This window comes from Colobus angolensis, unplaced genomic scaffold, assembly GCF_000951035.1.
Source record: "Colobus angolensis palliatus isolate OR3802 unplaced genomic scaffold, Cang.pa_1.0 Scaffold205, whole genome shotgun sequence".
In the NCBI taxonomy this organism is placed as follows: Eukaryota; Metazoa; Chordata; class Mammalia; order Primates; family Cercopithecidae; genus Colobus; species Colobus angolensis.
Window position 1 is genome coordinate 2,447,322 of NW_012115211.1, and position 21,202 is coordinate 2,468,523.

The 21,202-nt window shown below is 41.6% G+C and overlaps 1 protein-coding gene across 1 annotated transcript in view; it reads left to right on the forward strand.

Moving 5' to 3' along the window:
- Nucleotides 1–21,202, forward strand: part of C2CD3 (C2 calcium-dependent domain containing 3) — a 166,750-nt gene that overhangs the window by 125,548 nt on the left and 20,000 nt on the right. Inside the window, exons 27-31 of the mRNA XM_011942052.1 lie at nucleotides 5,023–5,228; nucleotides 6,227–6,360; nucleotides 12,345–12,509; nucleotides 16,563–16,783; nucleotides 20,269–21,196. Coding sequence (XP_011797442.1) covers nucleotides 5,023–5,228; nucleotides 6,227–6,360; nucleotides 12,345–12,509; nucleotides 16,563–16,783; nucleotides 20,269–21,196 — 1,654 coding nt within the window. The remainder of the gene's footprint in view (nucleotides 1–5,022; nucleotides 5,229–6,226; nucleotides 6,361–12,344; nucleotides 12,510–16,562; nucleotides 16,784–20,268; nucleotides 21,197–21,202) is intronic.

Here is a 21,202-nt window from a genome sequence, read left to right on the forward strand (position 1 = left end):
TTTTTTTTTGAGACAGAGTCTTGTTCTCTCACCCAAGCTGGAGTGCAGTGCCGCGATCTCTGCTCACTACAAGCCCCGCCTTCCAGGTTCACGCCCTTCTCCTGCCTCAGCCCCCTGAGTAGCTGGGACTACAGGCACCCGCCAGCACGCCCCGCTAATTTTTATATTTTTAGTAGAGATGGGGTTTCAGTGTGTTAGCCAGGATGGTCTCAGTCTCCTGACCTCGTGATCCACCCGCCTTGGCCTCCCAGCGTGCTGGGATTACAGGCATGAGCCACCGCGCCCAGCCGCTAATTATTTTTTTGTATAGACAAAGTCTCACTATGTTGCCAGGCTGATCTCTAACTCCTGGGCTCAAGCAATCTTCCTGTCTCAGCCTCCCAAAGTGCTGAGACCACAGGTGTGAGCCACCATACCTGGCCTATTCTCCTACAGAATTTAAGTACTTAAAAATTATATAATTTTGGCCGGGCGCAGTGGCTCAAGCCTGTAATCCCAGCACTTTGGGAGGCCGAGGTGGGCGGATCTCAAGGTCAGGAGATCGAGACCATCTTGGCTAACACGGTGAAACCCCGTCTCTACTAAAAAATACAAAAAACTAGCCGGGCGAGGTGCCGGGCGCCTGTAGTCCCAGCTGCTGGGGAGGCTGAGGCAGGAGAATGGGGTGAACCCGGGAGGCAGAGCTTGCAGTGAGCTGAGATCCGGCCACTGCACTCCAGCTTGGGCGACAGAGCGAGACTCCGTCTCAAAAAAAAAAAAAAAAAAAAATTATATAATTTTGTTTGACTACCTGGTTAGTGAAGAAATCCAAGTACATTTGAGTCTTTCCTGTTGTATCTGTCAACCATCATAATGTACAGCCTGCCACATACAAGTGGTTTCTCCCCGCTTTTGTATGATGATGATAAGCCTTCTGTTGACTCTGGCTTATTAACCAAAACCCTTGCATTATCAGGTAGTACACAAGACAAGAGTCTAACCACGTATTTTTTCTTATTTTAAGAACCTTCCCAAGAGGGATGTGCTGATATTATGGTCTTTCGACCCAGTTTTATTAAGAGGCATAACACAGCAACATTAAGAGGCTTGACTCTGAAGCCAGGTTCTTCAGATTCAAATGCCAGTTCTGCCCTTTACTGTAGCAGTGTGACCTTGGGTAAATGACTTCTCTGTGCCTATTTCCATATCTGTAAAATTAAGGCTAATAATACTACCTACTTCATAGGGTTTTTGGAGAATTAAGTAAGGGCCTGACACTTAGTAAATACCATATCAGTTTTTGTTGTTTTTATTACGGAGCAGTAATGTGCTAAGAACTTTACAAACATCTCTAATTCTTGACGGTAAAAATAAAATTAGTCTAATTTTATAGCTGTAAAAGCTGAAGCCCAAGGAAGTTTAGTGGCTTGACTAAGGTCATGTCGCTATGAATTGGTGGAGCCAGTATTTGAACCCAGTTCTTACTGGCTGTACAGCCTTCACTGTTTGTCCTTCACCATGCTAGTAAGATTGGAAAACTTGGAAAATTGAGGTAGTGCGGACGTCTAACCATCTTGCAGCTTAGAAAATTTTGTCTCACTAAATCTCTCCTCTAAGTGTAGCTCCTTTAAGATTCCAGCTAGGCCCTGATTTCCAAATCTTCATTTGTTTTGAATCACCTACACAGCCTACAGAGTCACAGTTTTTTGTTTGCCAGTGGTGATTTTTGGAGCTAACCTCAAACCCTAATAAAGACCTGAGAGAAATCAGAATGTAAAGGGAATTTACTGACCTTTCTCTCCGCCTGTGCTCCTGTTGATGTGTGCTGCTGTGAGTCCCTTGTTTTGATGATGAGTTCTATGTTGCTGCTTTGGATTCACTTAGTTCCTCCACTGCTACCCAACCTCATAAATACAGTAAGAGCTGATCATAACTCACTTTTCTCTGAATCAACACAAGGAATTCTTGCTCTATTTAGCTGAGCTCCACCCTCCTTTCTAGGCTTTTTCTCTCTCTTCTCTCTAAAGTACCACAGAGATTCTCAAGCAGACCAGGGTTCACAATTCAGCACTTATTTTAGCAGGAAAAAGAGAATAAACTTTGGTCTTATGCAGACCTGGGTTCAAATGTTGGCTCTGCTATTTACTATAATAACTCTGTGGCCTGAATTAAATCACTTTACCTCTTTCCTGTTATCTTTCTTATTTATAAAATTAGAATAATAGTACTGGCCTTGCAGGATTTGTGAGGATTTGAGATAATATATGTAAAGTACTTGGCACATAATTGTTGCTTAATAAATGGAGCTATTGTTACTATTATGTCTACTATGTGTCAGGTACTATGCTAGGACTATTGGAGTGTAGAGAATAAAATACATTCCCTATCTTCCAGGACTTCGAGAGGGTCTTAGTAAGATCTGGTGATAAATGAAAGTGAGGAAAATGCCTAGACAACACTGACCACTACTCAGTGTATATAGATGTCTCTCTCCCCTTAACCTATTTATGCCTAGTGTTCCATTATAGGAACACTAAGCTTGTGGGAGTTATTTATATCCTACTGCTCGAGGTCATTACCAAGGTCTGATTTTTTACAAAAAAATTTGCAAACTCCAGCATGAATGGGTTAATTCTATTGTTTCCACACAAACTCAACAAATCTAGTATAGTACTCAAATCCAACCAAGCTGTGTTCAGCAGTTTCTATTCTGTGCCAGGCACCATGCTAAGTACTAGGGATACAAAGGTAAAAATAAAACGGGCATGGTCCCTTGTCCTCACAGAGCTCACAGTCAGCGTGGGACATAAAAAGTACAGTATAGTATGATTAGGCAAATATAGGGTACTCTGATAGGAGACGTCTTACCCAGACTTAGGACGTCAGAGGAGGCTTCCTGGAGCACACCTGAGCTGAGGAATGAAGGGTCAGGACTTACTGTAGTCAGAGGGGAAAACAAATACAAAGCCTCAAGTCAAGAAAGAGTTGAGAGAAGTTCTCGACGACTAGAACATTAACTGCAAATGGAGAATGGCAGGTTGTCCTGTTAATCCGATGTTAAATTTAACTCTTCCAAGCCATTCCTTTTCTCCATGATCTGCTTAGCCAAAGCACTCCTCAAGTATGTTTAAGATGTACTACCTTCATTTTAGGCAGAACCCTCCATCATACTTCATCCCCAGTGGGTAAGAATTACTTGAACCCCACTCTGGGGAATACAGCTTCAAGTGTTTATAGAATCAAAAACTTTCCAAGTTGAAGGGGATCTTTTTTTTTTTCTTTTTTGAGACAGGATCTCACTTTGTTTCCCAGGCTGGAGTACAGTGGTAGGATTATGCTCACTGCAGCTGTGAACTCCTGAGCCCAAGGTCCTCCCACCTCAGCTTCCTAAGTAGCTGGGACTACCGGCATGCACCACTATACCCCACAATTTTTTTTTTTTAGAGATGGGGTCATACAATGTTGCCCAGACTGGTCTCGAACTCTTGACCTTAAGCAGCCCTCCCTCCTCAACCTCCCAAAGTGCTGGGGTTACAGGCATGAGCCACCTGCTCAACCAAAGGGGATATTGAATCTGGTTCAATACTTCTCATTATATGTGTGTGACTGAGGCTCAGGGAGTTCGAGGAATGTGTTTTCCAGTCAAAGCCATACCTAGATTTGCTATTGTGGCACAGTGCTCCTTTGTCCCGCTCTAGGTTGGCCAGTTTACTTGTGTTTTCAGTGAATATTTATCGAGTTTTTCATGCAGGAAGATGTTATGCCAGGTATGGAGAGTGTAGGGAACATAGTGTAATACTTTTTCTCGTCTTTTAGCTAGCTTCGAGTCTAAAGGACAGCAAGCTGTCCAAACAAATGTTATGCAGTATGTGATGAATTTAGCATCATCAGGAATGTGCCCAAGGAACTGTGGGAACTTCACGATTACTCCTCTGGAAAATTTGCATTCCTCGATTTATTAAGCAGTTTATGGACCTATAGTTGTGTCAGTGTTTGGTAGATCCAGCCTTTGATTTCACTGTACAGAATGGAGCCTGTGTAAAATAGAAATTCATGTAGTGACAGAGGCCTGTTTGTCCCCAGCTACTTCATGTCAGAAATGAGGAATAAGTAGCAAAGAATATGAGAATGAAGGTCATTGCATGGTAGCTTGTCCAATAAAAAGAGAATCTTCTCAGTCATTAAGGGCAGCCCCATTACCATATAGAGAAGAGCCTGAGCCCAGGCTCATTTTGTACCCTAAACTGGTCTCCAGGGAGTTATTTGTCTTTCCTTTTTAATTTGCATTACTTTGCTCTTAATTAAATATAATACATATGTAGAAAATTTGGAAAATACAGAGAAGTAGAAATAGGAAAATGCAAATCTCTCATACCATAATTGCAAGACATACTGTCCTGAGAAAAATCACTGAGACATGATAGCCTAGGAAAAGGCTAGAAAAATCACTGAGACATGATAGCCTAGGAAAAGTTTGGTGTTATTTTCTAATTGCCTGTATCAAGAGGACCGGCTAGGTGGGGTGGCTCACATGTGTAATCCCAACACTTTGGGAAGCCAATGCAGGAGGATCGCTTGAGGCTGGGGGTTCAAGACCACCTGGGCAACATAGTGAGACTCCGTCTCAACAAAAAAATTAAATTAAAAATTAGCTGGGCATGGTGATGTGTGCCTATAGTCCTAGCTATTTGGGAGGCTGAAGAGGGAGGATCGCTTGAGTTTGGGAGTTTGAGGCTGTAGTGAACTATGATCATGCTACTGCACTGCAACCTGGACATCAGAGTGAGACTCCATCTCTTTCAAAAAAGAGAAAGAATGAAGTGCAAGCCTGCCAGCTTTTTCCCACCATACAGAAAGGGAATTCCTAACAGGAAGGCAGGCTTTGGTTGCCAGTCTCTCTCAACTTCATTATCTGTCTTCTCCGATGGTTTTGGGATCACTGAACTCCTCTATCCCCTGAATCAGCTTCTCTGTGTGCACCCTCTAATCTCAGTGGCAGGACATACCTAGTCACATTGCCCAGCTTTTCTCTTTCCCCTACAGATGAAGAGAGGGTGATTGGCTTTGCCTCGGTGGACCTCTCCCCACTTCTCTCTGGCTTCCAGTTTGTCTGTGGCTGGTACAACATCACGGACTTCAGTGGAGAGTGCCAGGGGCAGATAAAAGTTGCTGTCTCCCCTTTGGAGAGTTTGATACACTTCAAAGAAGAAAGGCAAGCAAGGCGTGGAGTGGAGACCTCAAAATCACTGGTATGTATGGAGATTCACATCCCTAACCATTAAGAATTGTACTGACCTATAAGAATATCCTTTACTCATGTTTGGCCCTTTCCAGCTTATAGAATACGTTATATACTATTTGTGTCTCGTAACAACCTCCTGATCTTTTGGGGTGATGAAAATGTTCTGGAATTAGTAGTGATGGTTGCACAACTTTGAATACACTGAAAACCAGTGAATTGAGCTTTTTAAAAGGATGAATTGTATAATACATTAATTATATCTCAGTTTTCAAATAAAACAAGATTGTCATATAGAATCTGAAACTATATAAGCTGACTTGTTTTTCAACTCTGTTACACTGATATCATTAGTCTTTCAATTAAAAAAAAATTGAAAGAACGCCAAGAGGGAAATTGATGATGGTATGCATAGACAAATCTTTCAAGGAGTTTAACTGTAAGAGAAAGAAGAATTTCCCAGACTATCAAAAATACAAAAGCTCTTGATCAAGGCAAAGACCAAGTTTTTTATTTGTCTCTCTGTCTCTCGTGCCTGGCCCAGGGCCTGGCACAGAGTGGTCATCCATAAATACTGAATGAAAGCATGCATAAGAAAACAGAGTTCATTGGTTCCTATATAGGAAGGTCCTTTCTTCAGCCCAACCCTGGTAGTCCTAAGACAAGAAATTTCACAGCCGGATTATCCTCAGATGTAAAGTAAGTGTAAAATGATATCCATCCAGGCATTTACAGTATATTAATAGCTGGAGGAACAAGAGCATAAATATAGACAAAGCAACTGAAAAGTAATCTGATAGCATAGTCTGTAAAATGGGGATAATAATAATATTTGCCTCATAAGATTATAAATGAGAAAATGTATGTAAATTGTTTAGCACAGTGTTTAACACAAAGTATTCAGTAAATTAAATGCACACAATAAATTTTACAAATTTATTTACATACTGCTTTGTTACGAATGGTTTTATGGTGACAAGTGTACCATTTTTCTTGTTGTGTTTACAGATCCCAATATACAGTCCCTTTTCCTTCCCTGCCTCTGATATGTATGCTGCATTCTCCAGCCACATGGCAAGGCAGACCCTAGACCAACTTGCTCATGCCTCCTCAAAGGAGCTTGATTTCTCCTCTCCTGGGAGGTGAGTAAATTCTTGATGATGAGAAGAAATTGGGTTAAAAAATGGAAGTGTGTGAACTGGCTTATCATTTCTCTCTTTCCTTTATTAGAGGAAAAAACAAGACAGGGTAAGAGCTTTGTTGATCTGTCACAGCTCCAAAAACCCCAAGATCCTATGAAAACAAAGTTTTTATGAGATAGGAGCTAGAATATGTATGCTTTCAGAAGGGCCACTTCAGTACAAGGGATAAGTTTCTGTTATCCTCCAAGGTCTTTAACCTTTATCCCTAAAGTCAGTCATCAGCTATGTGAGAAATACATCTTCTTTCCCCTCCTAAAACTACGTGCCAGTTTATTTTACAAAAAGCAACTGGTCCATCTTTTTCACTAAGCCAGCCTTGAATATGCATATGGCTCTCAGGGCTACAGCATGTTCCATCCTGTACAAGGGCAGGGTCTAAGAGGAAGGTTGCTACTTTTCCTTCTACCTCTTTGCAGGCCCTAGTACCATTTGGCACCCCTCTCTGCCTACACCAGAGTGTTTCCTATGTCTTTCTCTTCAGCTCAGGGAAAGGGCAAGAAATCTTCCTCTACAGCAGCCCTTCCTACAAGAGCGGTTCCTGAGCAGACCCTATTATTCCAAGAAGACACTTATATCATGTAACCACTCTAAGGCCCAGATCAGGGCTACATAGTTTTCTACTTGATCACGACGTGAAGAGCTCCTCTGTCCTCTGTACAAAGAGAGCTATGTATCTGTCAATTCCTAGATCCCAGATTTTAGATAATTCCTTTGTTATATCTTTTATAAGTGTCACTTTGACCATAGCCAATCAGTGGGACACATGGTTAGGATGAGGGTATCTCTAGTGCCCACTCTTTAGTAATTTTAAAAGCTAAAAGTTTAATGGTTTGCTTTTTGTCCACATAAAGATGTCCCTGTTACCACTTCAGAAGGGCCACATCAAAATGTCATATTATTTACAGATAGCCATTTAAGGCTAGGCTGTAATTCCCTCTCTGACCATCTTGCCAGAGATCCAGCTCTTCCTGACCCTGCCCTGCTCAAGGGACAGGGTGGTGAAGTGGGCTGTGAGGTCAGACAGATCTCGAATCCTATCCTGGCTTTACCACTTACTAGCTCCATGTGACCTGAGGCTAATTACTTTAGTTTTCTGAGTTTTAGCTTTCTAATTTGTTAGATGAAAATAATATAGTACCTCAAGGGCTATTATGAAGAGTAAATGAGAATAGAAATAACTCACTTTCATATGGACTTTATATACATTAGCTCATTGGGTTTTCACAGCAGCCTTAAGAGAGAGGTTTTATTACTAATAATACATGCGAAATGCCTAGAACAGCAGTTTCCAAACTTTCTGGTCTTTGTGCTTTATTTGTAATAACCAAAAACTGTAAACAACTCAGGTGTCCATCAACAAAGAGGTGAACAAATAACCAAATTGTGGTATATCCATACAGTGAAATATTAATACTACTCAAAAATGAAAAGAAATGCATTATTGATAGACAACAAAATGAATATCAAAATACTTATGCTGAGGAAGAGAAGCTAGATGAAAAAGAGTACATTGGACCAGCCATGGTGACTCAGGCCTTTAATCTCAGTGCTTTAGGAAGCTGAGATGGGAGGATCGCTTGAGGCCAGGAGATTAAGATGATCCTGGGCAACACAGTGAGACCCCATCTCCACAGAAAAATTTTAAAATTTGCCTGCCTGTAGTCCTAGCTACTCAGGAGGTTGAGACAGGAGGCTCACTTGAGCCCAAGTACTTAAGGGTGCAGTGAGCTATGATCGCACCACTGCACTCCAGCCTGAGTGACAGAGCAACAACCCATCTCTCAAAAAAAATAAAAAGTACATTGTTTGTGATTCCATTTATATGAAATCCTAGAAAATGCATCCTAACCTATACTGACAGAAAGCAAATCAGTGGTTGCCTAGGGACAAGGCAGGGTGGATAAGGAGGAAAGGAGGAAGGAATTGCAAAAGACAAGAAGAAACTTTTGGAGGTGGTAGATATGTTCATTATCTCGTGGTAGTGGTTTCTTTGGATGTATACATGTGTTAAAATTCATCAAATTGTATTCTTTAAATACATAAAGTTTATTTTATGTCAGTTACACATTTATAAAGCAGTGGTTCTCAAACATTTTCACTTTAAAACCTTTTCATACTATTAAAAATTAGTGATGACCCAAACAGGTTTGTTTATATGGGTTATATCTATCAATTTTTACTGTATTAGAAATTGAAACAGAAACTTTTAAAACGTGATAAGCAAAATCAATTGTATTTCTATATACCAACAATGAATAACCAAAAATGAAATTGAGGCTGGGTGTGGTCTCTTGTGCCTGTAATTCCAGCACTTTAGGAGGCCAAGGTGAGAGGACTGCTTGAGCTCAGGAGTTCGAGACCAGCCTGGGCAACAAAGTGAAACCCTAGCTCTACAAAAAATCGAAAAAATTAGCCAGGCATAGTGGTGCACGCCTGCAGTCCCAGCTACTCGGGAGACTGAAGCAGGACAATTGCTTGAGCCCAGGAGGTCAAGGCTACAGTGAGCCATGTTCATGCCACTGCACTCCAGCCTAGGAAACAGAGTAAGACCCTGTCTGCCAAAAAAAAAGAAAATTGAAAAAAGTCTAAACGAAATGAAAGACATCCCATATTTATGGAATAAGAGACTTAATATTGTTACAATGGCAGTATTCTCCACATTCATCTACAGATTCAACCGAATCCCTATCAAAATTCCTGCTGGCTTTGTGGAAATGGACAAGCTGATCTTAAAATTAATATGGAAATTCAAGGCACACGAAATAGGCAAAACAACCTTGAAAAAGAACAGAGTCCCTGATTCCAAAGCTTGCTACAATGCTACTGTAAGCAAAAGAGTACTGGAATGAGGATAGAAATATAAATCAGTGGAATTGAATTGATAAATCGCAAAATAGACCCAGGTGTCTGTGATAAACTAATTTTCAACAAGGATACCAAAACTCTTTAATGAGGAAAGAATAGTCTTTTCTATAAACGGTGCTGGAACAACTGGATATCCACATTCAAGTGATTGAAGTTGGACCCCTTCCTCATACCATACACAAAAATTAACTTCAAATGGGTCACATATCTAAATGTAAAAACTAAAACTATAAAACTCTTCCTAGGAAGCAGAGGAGTAAATCTTCATGAGCTTGGATTAGACAATGATTCCTTAGGAAATGACACCAAAAGCACAAGCAACAAAAGAAAAAAATTAGACTCATCAAAATTAAAAACTCTCATTGCCATTAAAAAAAAAAAAGAACAAAATCACATTCTTTGCAGCAACATGGATGCAACTGGAGGCAATTATCCTAAGCAAATTACCACAAGAACAGAAAACCAAAAACCGCATGTTCTCCCTTATAAGTGGCAACTAAGCATTGGGTACTCATGGACATAAAAAATGTCAACAAAAGAAACTAGGGACTACTAAAGGAAGGAGAAAGGGAGGAGGACAAAAGTCGAAAAACTAACTGTTGGGTAATATGCTGGGTAATGGGATCATTCAAACCCCAAACCTCAGCATCCTGCATATATACCCCCTGGATCTAAAATACAAATTGAAATTATAAAAATAAATAAAATCTTAAAACTAGGAATTTTTACACTGCAAGTGACACCATCAAGGAAGTGAAAAGACATCCATAGAATGGGAGAAAATATTTGCAAGTTACAGATTTTTTTTTTTTTTTTTTTTAGACAGAGTCTTGCTCTGTCACCAGGCTACAGTGCAGTGGCGTGATCTCAGCTCACTGCAACCTCCACCTCCCGGGTTCAAGTGATTCTCCTGCCTCAGCCTTCCGAGTAGCTGGGACTACAGGTGCACACCACCACACTGGCTAATTTCTGTATTTTTAGTAGAGACAGGGTTTCACCATATTGGCCACTATGGTCTCAATCTCTTGACCTTGTGATCCACCCACCTTGGCCTCCCAAAGTGCTAGGATTACAGGTGTGAGCCACTGTGCCCGGCCAGTTATAGATCTTATATCTAGAACATATAAAGGGGACTGGGTGCAGTGGCTCACACCTGTAATCCCAGCACTTGGGGAGGCTGAGGTGGGAGGATCACTTGAACTCAGGAGGTCAAGGCCATGTTATTATTTTTAATAGAGATGGGCAACATGGTGAGAGCCCATCTCCACAAAAAATTGAAAAACTAGTCGGACTTGGTGGTGCATATCTGTGGTCTAAGCTACTTAGGAGGCTGAGGTGGGAGGATCATTTGAGCCCACGAGATTAAGGCTGCATTGAGCCATGCACTCCGATGTGGGAGACAAAGTGAGACCCTGTCTCAAAATAATATCTAGAATATATAAAGAACTCTTACAACTCAATAATAAAAAGCAAATAACCAGTTTAAAATGGGCAAAGGATTTGAATAGACATTTCTTCAAAAAAGATTTACAAATGGCCAATAATCACAGTAAAAGATGCAAATCAAAACCACAATGAGGTACCACTTTATATCCACTAGGGTGACTGTATTAATAAAAAAAAAAAAGATATCTCAAGCCTTAGGAAGGGGTAGATAAATTGGAACCCTTATACTTCGCTGGTGGGATAGTAAAATGCTACAGGTGCATTGGAAAATAATCTGGCAGTTCCTTAAAGGTTAAACATGGAGTAACGTTATGACCCAGTAATTCTACTTCTGGTTATATGCCCAAAAGAAATGAAAACAGATGTCCACACAAAAACTTGTACACTTATGTTTATAGCAGCATTATTCCTAATAACCAAAAAGTAGAAGCAACTCAGGCCCATCAACTGAGGAGCAGATAAACAAAATGTGGTATATCTATCCAACAGAATATTATTCAGCTGCAAAAAAGAATGAAAGACTGATTCAAGCTATACTATAGATGAAACTTGAAAACATTATGCTAAATGAAAGAAGCCAGTCACCAAAAAACACATATTATATGATTCCATTCATATGAAGAATGGGCAAACCTATTGAAGCAGAAAATAAATGAGTAATTGCCTAGGACCAGGAAATGTGGAATGGTTCTAATGGTTATGAGGTTGTTTTGTGAGTGGTAAAAATGTTCTAAAACTGATTGTGGTAACACTTATGTAACTCTTCTTATACTAAAAACCATTGAATAATACACTTCAAATAGGTGAATTATGTGGCATGTGAATTATATGTCAATAAAGCTGTGAATTAAAAAAAGAAGATTTTTGGAGTCATGTTCTTGAATATCATGCTCAGGAATTTGAGATTTGTTGAAAAGCCAAAGCTAGAAAGGCATGGTGGTGATTACATGGCCTAATAAATGTTGAATGCTTACATCAGGGCTTGGCGTATAATAAGGATGCCAAATATATTGTTGTTATTGTTGTTCTTGTTATTACTACTTCAGATTTATGGTTTTTGGTTTGAGGAGGCTTTTTTTTTTTAAGACAGAGTCTCACTCTGTCACCCAGGCTGGAGTGCAGTGGCATGATTTCAGCTCACTGCAACCTCCACCTCCCAGGTTCAAGTGATTCTCCTGCCTCAGCCTATAGCATAGCTGGGATTACAGGCATCTGCCACCACACCCAGCTAATTTTTGTATTTTTAGTAGGGACAGGGTTTCATCATATTGGCCAGGCTGGTCTCAAATTTCTGGCCTTAAGTGAACCACCCACCTCAGCATCGCAAAGTGCTGGGATTACAGGCTTGAGTCACTGCCCCCAGTCAGATTTATGTTTTAGAAAAATCACTCTGCTTATTGTGAAGAATAAATTAAAAGGGGGTAGGCAAGACTGAAGACAAGATTATTTTGGAGACATTTATAATCCAAGCAAGAGATGATGATGATAAGGCCAGAACTGTGATAGTGGGGATAGATTTGCAATTCCATTTCAGGATAGTGATTTGTTTATTGTCACGCTAGCAGTGTTCTCATTGATTGGGAATTTATTTTGCTCCCTTTTTTTTTTGACAGAAGTGGCACCACAAGAAACCAAGCATCACGCCATGAAGAGCATGTGCAGAACATTCGCCGGTTTCATGAATCCCTGCATCTTCAGGGAGAGGCACTCTTGCCATGTGATGACAAACTGACCACATCTCCTTTGTCCTCCCAAACCTCCATTCTGACTTCTCTCAGGTGAGGTTCTGCGGAGAAAAGACGCAGGAAACCATAGTGGGGCATAAGGTGAATGAGAAATGGCAATGTGCATTACTGCTTTTCCATCACCTGCCACCGCCCTAGGAACATTAGTAGAGGGCTCTTTTGCGTGTTAGTATCAGGTTGGACCCTGGAGCCTCATGGGATTCCTCATGGATGAATCTGTATCAGCTTGGGACCTTTCATTCCTTCAGGGGCTCTGTTACTGATCCAGCTGTAAATGCAGGAGCTTCAGGTTATTCACCAAAACTTCATAATAACCACCCTCACATCTACACAGCCTCCCACTCTCTTTAGAACTTACAAAGCTTCGTCCTGCCCACAGTCTTTATCCTCACAACCATTGACTTCTTCCAGATCAGCCTCTGTCCTGTTAACTCTTTTCTGTTCCTTTCTTAGTTTAGTTAGCACCTGAGTCAGAGAATCGCTGTGAGAATTGAAAGGGCGATGATAGATCAGTTATATCAGCCCCTCGCTTGTCTAATGAAAAGCGTGGCACAGTGGAAAGGACATGGCTTCAGAGTCAGATAGACTTGACCTCCAATCCTTGCTCTGCCCATCTCAGTGGAGGAGATAGCCATGTTGCCAAATAATTATAACGCAGGTTAGTAAGAGCTGCAGTTTTCCTGGCCAAGAGTAGACAGGGGAATGCCTAATATTCTGGATTGTTCCTGGAAAGATTTAAAGAAGTCACATTTGAACTGGTCTTTGAAGGACATTTTGTGCAGAAAGAAGTTATGTCAAGGCTCAGGGGCAAGTCAAGTTTGGGGAAATGCCAGCAGTGCATGTAGGAAAAAGCTGAGCATAAGATGCAAGAAGCAAGGTGAGTTTTTTTAAGAGTCAGATCATGAAGGTCCTTGAATGGGCTCCAACACCTGACCTTGCTTGCCTCCTTATTCACCAGGACAACAGGCCTAAGCCACTGTGGCTCCTGGCTTTTTTTGTTTGTTTTTGTTTTTGTTTTTCTTGAGATGGGGTCTCACTCTGTCACCCATGCTGGAGTGCAGTGGTGCAATCTTGGCTCACTGCAGCCTCTGCCTCCTGGGTTCAAGTGATTCTTCTGCCTCAGCCTCCCAAGTAGCTGGGATTACGGGTCCCCATAACCACACCCAGCTAATTTTTTGTATTTTTAGTAGAGATGGTTTCACTATGTTGGCCAGGCTGGTCTCAAACTCCTGACCTCGTGATCCCAAAGTGCTGGGATTACAGGCGTGAGCCATTGCGCCCGTCCAAAAGACTTTATATTTGGGGGAAAAAAAAAAAAAAACCTATTCTTTGATTTCATAATGCAAACTCAGAAAAGAAACATCGACAAAATCTTTTTGGTTAATGACACAAGTTAAACATTGATCAATAGTGCTGTAGACCAGCAGACCCCAACCTTTTTGGCACCAGACACTGGTTTTGTGGAAGACCATTTTTCCACAGATGGGGGCAGGGTGGGGTTGGGGGGTGGGGGATGGTTTCCAGATGAAACTCTTCCACCTCCCATCATCAGTCATTATTTAGATGCTCATAAGGAGCGTACAACCTAGATCCCTCACATGAGCAGTTCACAGTAGGGTTTGCGCTCCTATGAGAATCTAATGCCGCTGCTGATCTGACAGGAGGCAGAGCTCAGGCAGCAATGCTCGCTCATCTGCCACTCACCTCCTGCTGTGGGCCCAGTTCCTAATAGGCCACAAACCAGTACCGGTCCACAGCCCAGAGGTTGGGACTTCTGTTATAGATTATGGGAAACTGCCCAAACTTATTTTACAAAGAAGTAATATGTTCAGATTCTTATTTCAGATTAGTAAAATGCTAGAGATTGTAGGCTATTTAAGTGAAATTATTGACAATTTGGTTGTATTTTATTGGGTCATTCACATAACCTATTTGGAACCCACTTGAAAAAAGAAACTCCTTCACCTTCGAGTAGTTTCTCTCAACCTTGGCCCTGTTGATATTCTGGCCAGATATTTTGTTTTGAGGGTCAGTTCTGTGCATTGTAGGATGTTTAGCTGCATCCCTGGCCTCTTACCAACTACATACAGTAGCACCCCTCTCTTTGGGTTGACTTATGACAACCCAAAATGTCTCCAGACATTGCCAAGTGTATCCTGGGGGACAGTATTGCCAGCTTGAAAACCACTGTGCTAGGACAGTAGTTCTCAAAATTTAGTGTATATCAGAATCCCATGAAGGGTTTATTACAGCACTGATTGCTAGGACCTATCCACACAGTTCCTGATTCAGTAGGTCTAGGATAAGGCTTGAGACTCTGCATTTCTAACAGGCTCAGGTGATGCTGCCACAGCTGGTCCTAGAACTAGGCTTTCAGAACTACTATCTAGAGGGATTCTTTACCAAATGGGCATGAAACATAGTAAGATCAATTTGCATTACCTCCTTAGATTCAAAGAACCCTTTAACAGTGCTGCATTTGAATCATAGCTATCATTTCAGGCCTTCAGAGCAAGTATTAATAAACCTGTGTTTCACAGATGAGCAAATTACAGCTTGGTGTTCGTAGGTTGATATGCCATGGTTCTACATGGTTCTACACTGGTCTAACAAGACCAGTAGGTTTGCATATTTCCCAAAGCTACCCCCTCAAGTTACATTTATTTGCATGTTCCTCCTGCAGATGTTTATCCGTGTGGCATATACCACAATATAGACACCTAAGTGATTTGGTACACACCACTGTGACTTGAGTCTTGGCCTCTAGTGATAGAATAAGGATCAACTTTGTCCTCTCATTTGGATTTTCCTCTAAGACATGCAGACTGTTTCTAACAAAAGGAAAGACTTTCAGTTCATGTCACAGGTATTTGGTATCCATGTTGTGTTGATTGTACCAGGCACATTGAGTGTACTGAGGAAACAGAGAAATTTGAGATACATCTTCTATTAGGGAAACCAAACTAACATGTAATGAGACAGTTAAGGGAAAATCTAAGAAAAGGTTTGACGTGTGAAATGATGAGTGTGAGAGTGTTTAAGGGACAGGTGGTCCAACGATTTGGGATAATGGACTTTGAAAAAAAGAAATGTGAGCTGCAACCTTAAAAGTTGAATAGAATAGAAATAGAGCAGGGAGTTACTTGAACTCAGGTTCCAGTATCAGCAGAAGTATGAGGAAGGAACGAACCCAGCTGGAACAGAGCCCATCTCATATGGAAAAAGCATAAGACTTGGAGTCCCAAATTCTGAGTAGCTACATACTACTCCCTGCTCTGGACAAGTCACTTAAATTCTCTGAAACTCAAGTTGCTTATTTATAATTACTGATCTCATATGATTAGCTGAAAATTAAACAAGATGGTATGTTTAAAAGCATAAACATAAAATCCTGTGCAAGTGAAGGTTTCTTATTGGAGAATGGTAAGAATGCAGCCCTATTAAAGGCTTTTAAACAGATTATTAAAATCATTTATTTATGTCCTTTTTATCCTTTCAACATTCTTTTGTTTTGTGCCAAGCACTATGCTGGGTGCAGTAGACGTGAAGGAATCAGCCCAGAGCTCACCATACATCAGGGGAAATAGATGTGAAATAAATGAGTGATGTGATGGAAGAGTGCAGAAAGAACTATGGAGCACAGAAGAGGAGCCCCTAAACTAATTAAGAGAGTCAGGGAAGGCTTTTTAGAAGTTGCTTGCCTGAAGGATCAGGAATGGTTATGAGGTAGCAAAGGACAGTGTTAGCACAGAGTAGGGCTTTATTTTGTCAAAGTAAAGAGAAATAAGGACTGGAATGATGGTCAAGAATAGTTCCTTTCTGAGGAAGTGGCATTTTTGCTGGACATCATATGAAGAATTGCATTAGACAGACAAAATGGGGAGAAAGTTGTCCCCAGTAGCAGGATTGCTGTCAGAGGAGTGAAGGATGAGTTGCTGGATTGGAGAGAGAGGGCCTTAGTATATTAATAGAGCAAGTGAGAGGTATTAAGGCTTTAGCTCAAGCAGTAGTGTTCAGGGGACATAAAAGATGTTCATAATCTCCATGAATTACCCTTTTGTCTTCTTCTCCCCCTTTTGTTTATAGGAAGAATCTGAGTGAGCTTGATCAGATCCAGAGGTACTTCAGCCAGAAGCTCACTAAGCCTTTCCTACCCCTCAGCCCTCAAACTCAAACGGCCATCTCACAGCACCAGGAGAGCTGTAAGGACCATCTTGGGCCAGGTGCCAGCAGCCTAGACCCTGGGAGCCAGTGTATCCTGGAGAAATCCAATAACCTGGTGTTGCAAGTCAGCTCCTTAATCACAGGTATGATTCAGATCCTTTCTTATTGAGAAGTTATGGTCACTAGGTGCTAATTCGAAAAGCATTTGAATGTTTTCCTTTGGACAAGCCCCTATGACCAATAGAGACCAGTTGTTTTCTCCCTCTCCCTTTTTTTTTTTCCCCCTGGGGGCGGCCTCTCACAAAATTATTTTTTTTTTTTTATTAAAAAAAAAAAAAAAAAAAAAAAAAAAAAAAAAAAAACCATCTTGCTTTTGAAAAGGAGGGACATAATAATGTGGCACAGCAACATGGGGCAATGGAAAGAGCATTGGACTGACCCAGGTCCTTGATGGGCTTCTGGTACAGCCTTAGAGTCTGACTCTGAACATGTCCTTTCCCTTCTTGGACTTCAGGTTCCCCAGCCAGGAAAAGAGTGGGATAGATTAGATGAGTGGTTCCTCAATAGCAGTTCTTGAACTTGTGCCACTCTCTGAGAAAATAATAAACAACAAGCATATTTAAAATTCTAATTATCAGAGCCCAGAAGTCTGCACTTTTTACAAGCACCCTAGATGATTCTGAATGTTAGGGGTTCATAGCCCACCCTTTGAAAAACCCCTTTGGAGCAGTGGTTCTCACTTTAGCTGTGTACTGGAATTATTGAGGTACTTTTAAAAAACCCCATGCCCAGGCTGTACTGTAGGTCAACAGAATCTCTGAGGTGGAACCCAGGCATCAGTATTGTTTCTAACTCTCCAGGTAGTTCTAGTATGTAGACAAGACTGAGACTGCTCTAGAGCAAGTATTGGCCAACCTGCCTGAGCACAAGAGTCACCCAGGGCACTTACTGTGAAATAGAGATTCCTGGGTCCTACTCCATCCTTCTGAATCAGGATCCAGGGTCATGACCTAGAAATCTTTATCAGGCAGACTTCACTGGGAAATCAACTAGGTCAGCATCCTTAGACCTCACTTGTTTTTGCTTGAGCAAAATGCATAGATTCTCCACAGGGATGAAGAATTTCAATTTTCTTTGTCTAAAGGGAGAGAAAAACACCATGATTGACACTAAGTACAAACCTTCTTTCTGTCCTCTTCTTCCAGATGCCTAACCTGTTCGTATCCATGGCCTCAGATAAATGCTCTGTGTTTGACTTCCACTTGCTTGGATATTTTCAGTCAAGTGTTTATTGAGCACCATCTGTGCCAGGCACTATTCTATTATTTGTCCCAGGAGGATAGAGTGGTGGATGTGACAGGCATTATCTCCCTTCATCAAGCTTATATTCTATAGTCAACCAAAGAAAAATCCTCTCACAAAGAAAGTATGACAGCAAAACAGATGAAGGCCTGTTTGGAGTAGAGGTGGAAACAAATAGGGGAATCTTTATAAAGGGGCATATTAAAAGAGGAGAGAGAGGGAAATTGTGGCCAGGCACGGTGGCTCACACCTATAATCCTAGCACTTTGGGAGGCCGAAGTGGGTGGATCACTTGAGGTCAGGAGTTCGAAACCAGCCTGGCCAACATGGCAAAACCCCGTCTCTACTAAAAATACAAAAATTAGCTGGGCGTGGTGGTGCGCATCTATAATCCCAGCTACTTGGGAGTCTGAGACACGAGAATCACTTGAACCCAAGGGATGGAGGTTGCAGTGAGCCGAGATTGCCCCACTGCACCCTGGCCTGAGCAACAGAATGATACTCTGACTCAAAAAAAAAAAAAAAAAGGAAGAAGAAGAATTGAAGCTGTGGCGCCTAATATTTATCCTGGAAGAAATGGGAAGTTCTCAGCAAGCAGACGATTGAATGAGAACTGGTTTTCACAAGGAGAATGAATTTAAAAAGAGAAAGATGATTAGATCGGGGAAACCATTCAAAAAAAAAAAAAAAGAAAGGAAAAGAAAAAAACATAGCAAAAGCCTGCCCCTGCCTCCGTTATGCCTCAGTACGCTTTTTTTACAAAGCCATCAGACAAATGGATATGAGTGAAACTTGAGAGTTACCAAGTGGATTTTTTTAAGCCAGAGCTATATGCTAGGCTGGGCCCTAGAGATACAACATGATTCAGACATATGGTTCATGCCCTAAGAAGCTTCCTGATAAGACTTGGAGTCCCAAATTCTGAGTAGCTACATACTACTCCCTGCTCTGGACAAGTCACTTAAATTCTCTGAAACTCAAGTTGCTTATTTATAATTACTGATCTCGTATGATTAGCTGAAAATTAAACAAGATAGTATGTTTAAAAGCATAACATAAAATCCTGTGCAAGTGAAGGCTTATAAGGAAGCTCACAGTCTAAGGGGGTAAACATATGATTACACAGCATCATATTCTTAACTGCTTCCTTATAGAACAAAGCCATATAGCAATCTTATTGAACTTATGAATCTGCAAAGGCTTCCTGGGGGAGATCCAATAGAACATGCCTTGAAGCCTTGAAGGCTAGGCAGGTTTATAAAAAGCAAGAGGACTGCTCTGAGACAGAAAGCATGCTCAGGCCAAAGGATTAGGATCAACTAAACATGCTTCCCAGTGCCTATTCCTATTTACAGGTAGTAATGTTCCATTTTCATATATCTACCCATTCCTTTGAGGCCTGAAAATCATCAATGTATAATATTAAACAGCCAGCACCTCCTGTAGAATGAGCCCTCTGTTAGGTGCTGTGAGGGAGATGTGACCCCTATTCCCCAGGAATCAAATTTGCCTTCGGTTCCTAATTTTCTCCTCTCAAATTATCTTGCAAACATGTATCATTTACTAGGTCTGTTTATTAATTTATTCACTATTTCATCCCAAAAATAATTTGAGACGACTAGTAGCTTCTGTTTATTAAGTGATTGTATATGCACCACACAGTGTATGCCCATTTCTTTTGTGTATTCTCTACTGTAACCTTATGAAGTGGATGGTGTTGATTACACTGTACAGATCAACAGGCTCAGAGAGGATAGTTTGCTTGTGATCACAGAGTTAACAAGTGACAACAGAGATTCGAACCCAAGATTGACTGGCTCCAAAGCCTATGCTCTTTCCAACATACCCTGCTGCTTCTATTTTCTCTGTAAATCTTCCCTGCCTTATCATGTGGGTGATAGATATTTCCTTGCTTTTATTTTCCAAGTAAAATCGGTAGTTTTAATAACTGTCATCAAATAGGTAAATAAGTGGATTCTCATTTTGATTTTTAATATAGGTTACTGAAGTAACTGGAAGCGTGAACATGCCCACCAGAACTCCCAGCTCCTAAGGATTCCTGAGCATGAGCAGATAGTCTGTGAAAGCATTTCCACAGATGTATCCACAACTATAGATTAGATTCTGGTCCTCTGATATTAGAATAAAGTACTAAAAATTGTACTGCCTTGAATATAGTCTCACTGAATCTTGGGTGGACTAATTTTCTTTATGGCTTGTTCAAAGTCTGATTGCTAGAGTGCTTCTGAAGCTAGAGGCTAGTGTGGGAAATTTGAGGGGTCTGTGGCCCTACCTTGTAATGAGAGTGATATGTGTTGCTGTTCAGATCTGCAGACTATCACCAGGGATTCCCAAGCGGCTTTGAGTTCTCACCGAGCCAGGAGTAGAAACAACAAGGCCACCACCCTCCCAGATGCTCGGGACACAGAGGCACTGCAAGAACAATGCACAACGCCAGATGAGCCATTGGCAAGAGCTCCAGATAAGGGCACAGATTCCCCACCACCTCCTCCTCTTGAAAAGACTTCAAATGGAGGAAGAATGCTCCATGAGTCCCTGAGGCATACAGTACTCATTACAAGGATGCAGAGCAGTGAGGACACTGAGGCAGGCCCAGCCTACAGTGATGAAGACTATGAAGAAGACATCATTGAGCCCAGGACCTTAAATGAGATCACCACGGTGACAGACAAAACTAGCCCTTGGTCTAGTTTCATATCAGACACAAGTGACGTCATCAGCCCTCAGCCTGACGAGGTACAGAGGGAAGGCCCTTCTTGTCCTTCTCCAGGGCCTTTCTACAGAGAAGAGCTTACGGTCAAAAGTAGCTTTCTTTCCAGCCCAGAAAGGGCTGTCAACTCCTACCTGCCTAGGGAGGGTTCTCCTAGCCAAAGTCTTGTTGCTTGTGAGGGTGAGGCCTCTAAGGCCAAGGTTAGTGGCGAGTCTGCCTCAGCCAACCCTCAGCCCACCCCATGCCCGACACTCTCAGGAGCCCAACAGAGCAGCACATTTGTTGGATGGAGTTCACCACAGGCAGATCAGAACAAGGAGCCTAAGTCAGAGGCCCCTGCCGAGAATGAAGCTGCCACCGGTGAGCTCAGTGACTCTGCTGATAGCTTCAAGAAGTTGCCGCTAAACCTAGCCTCCCAGAGCAGAAGGGAAGAACATAAGGGACCACCCATCGACTCCTCTGACATCAGGCAGAGGCAAGTGACAACTGGATCAGAGACATCCACAAAGCATAGCCTCCTACTGTATCC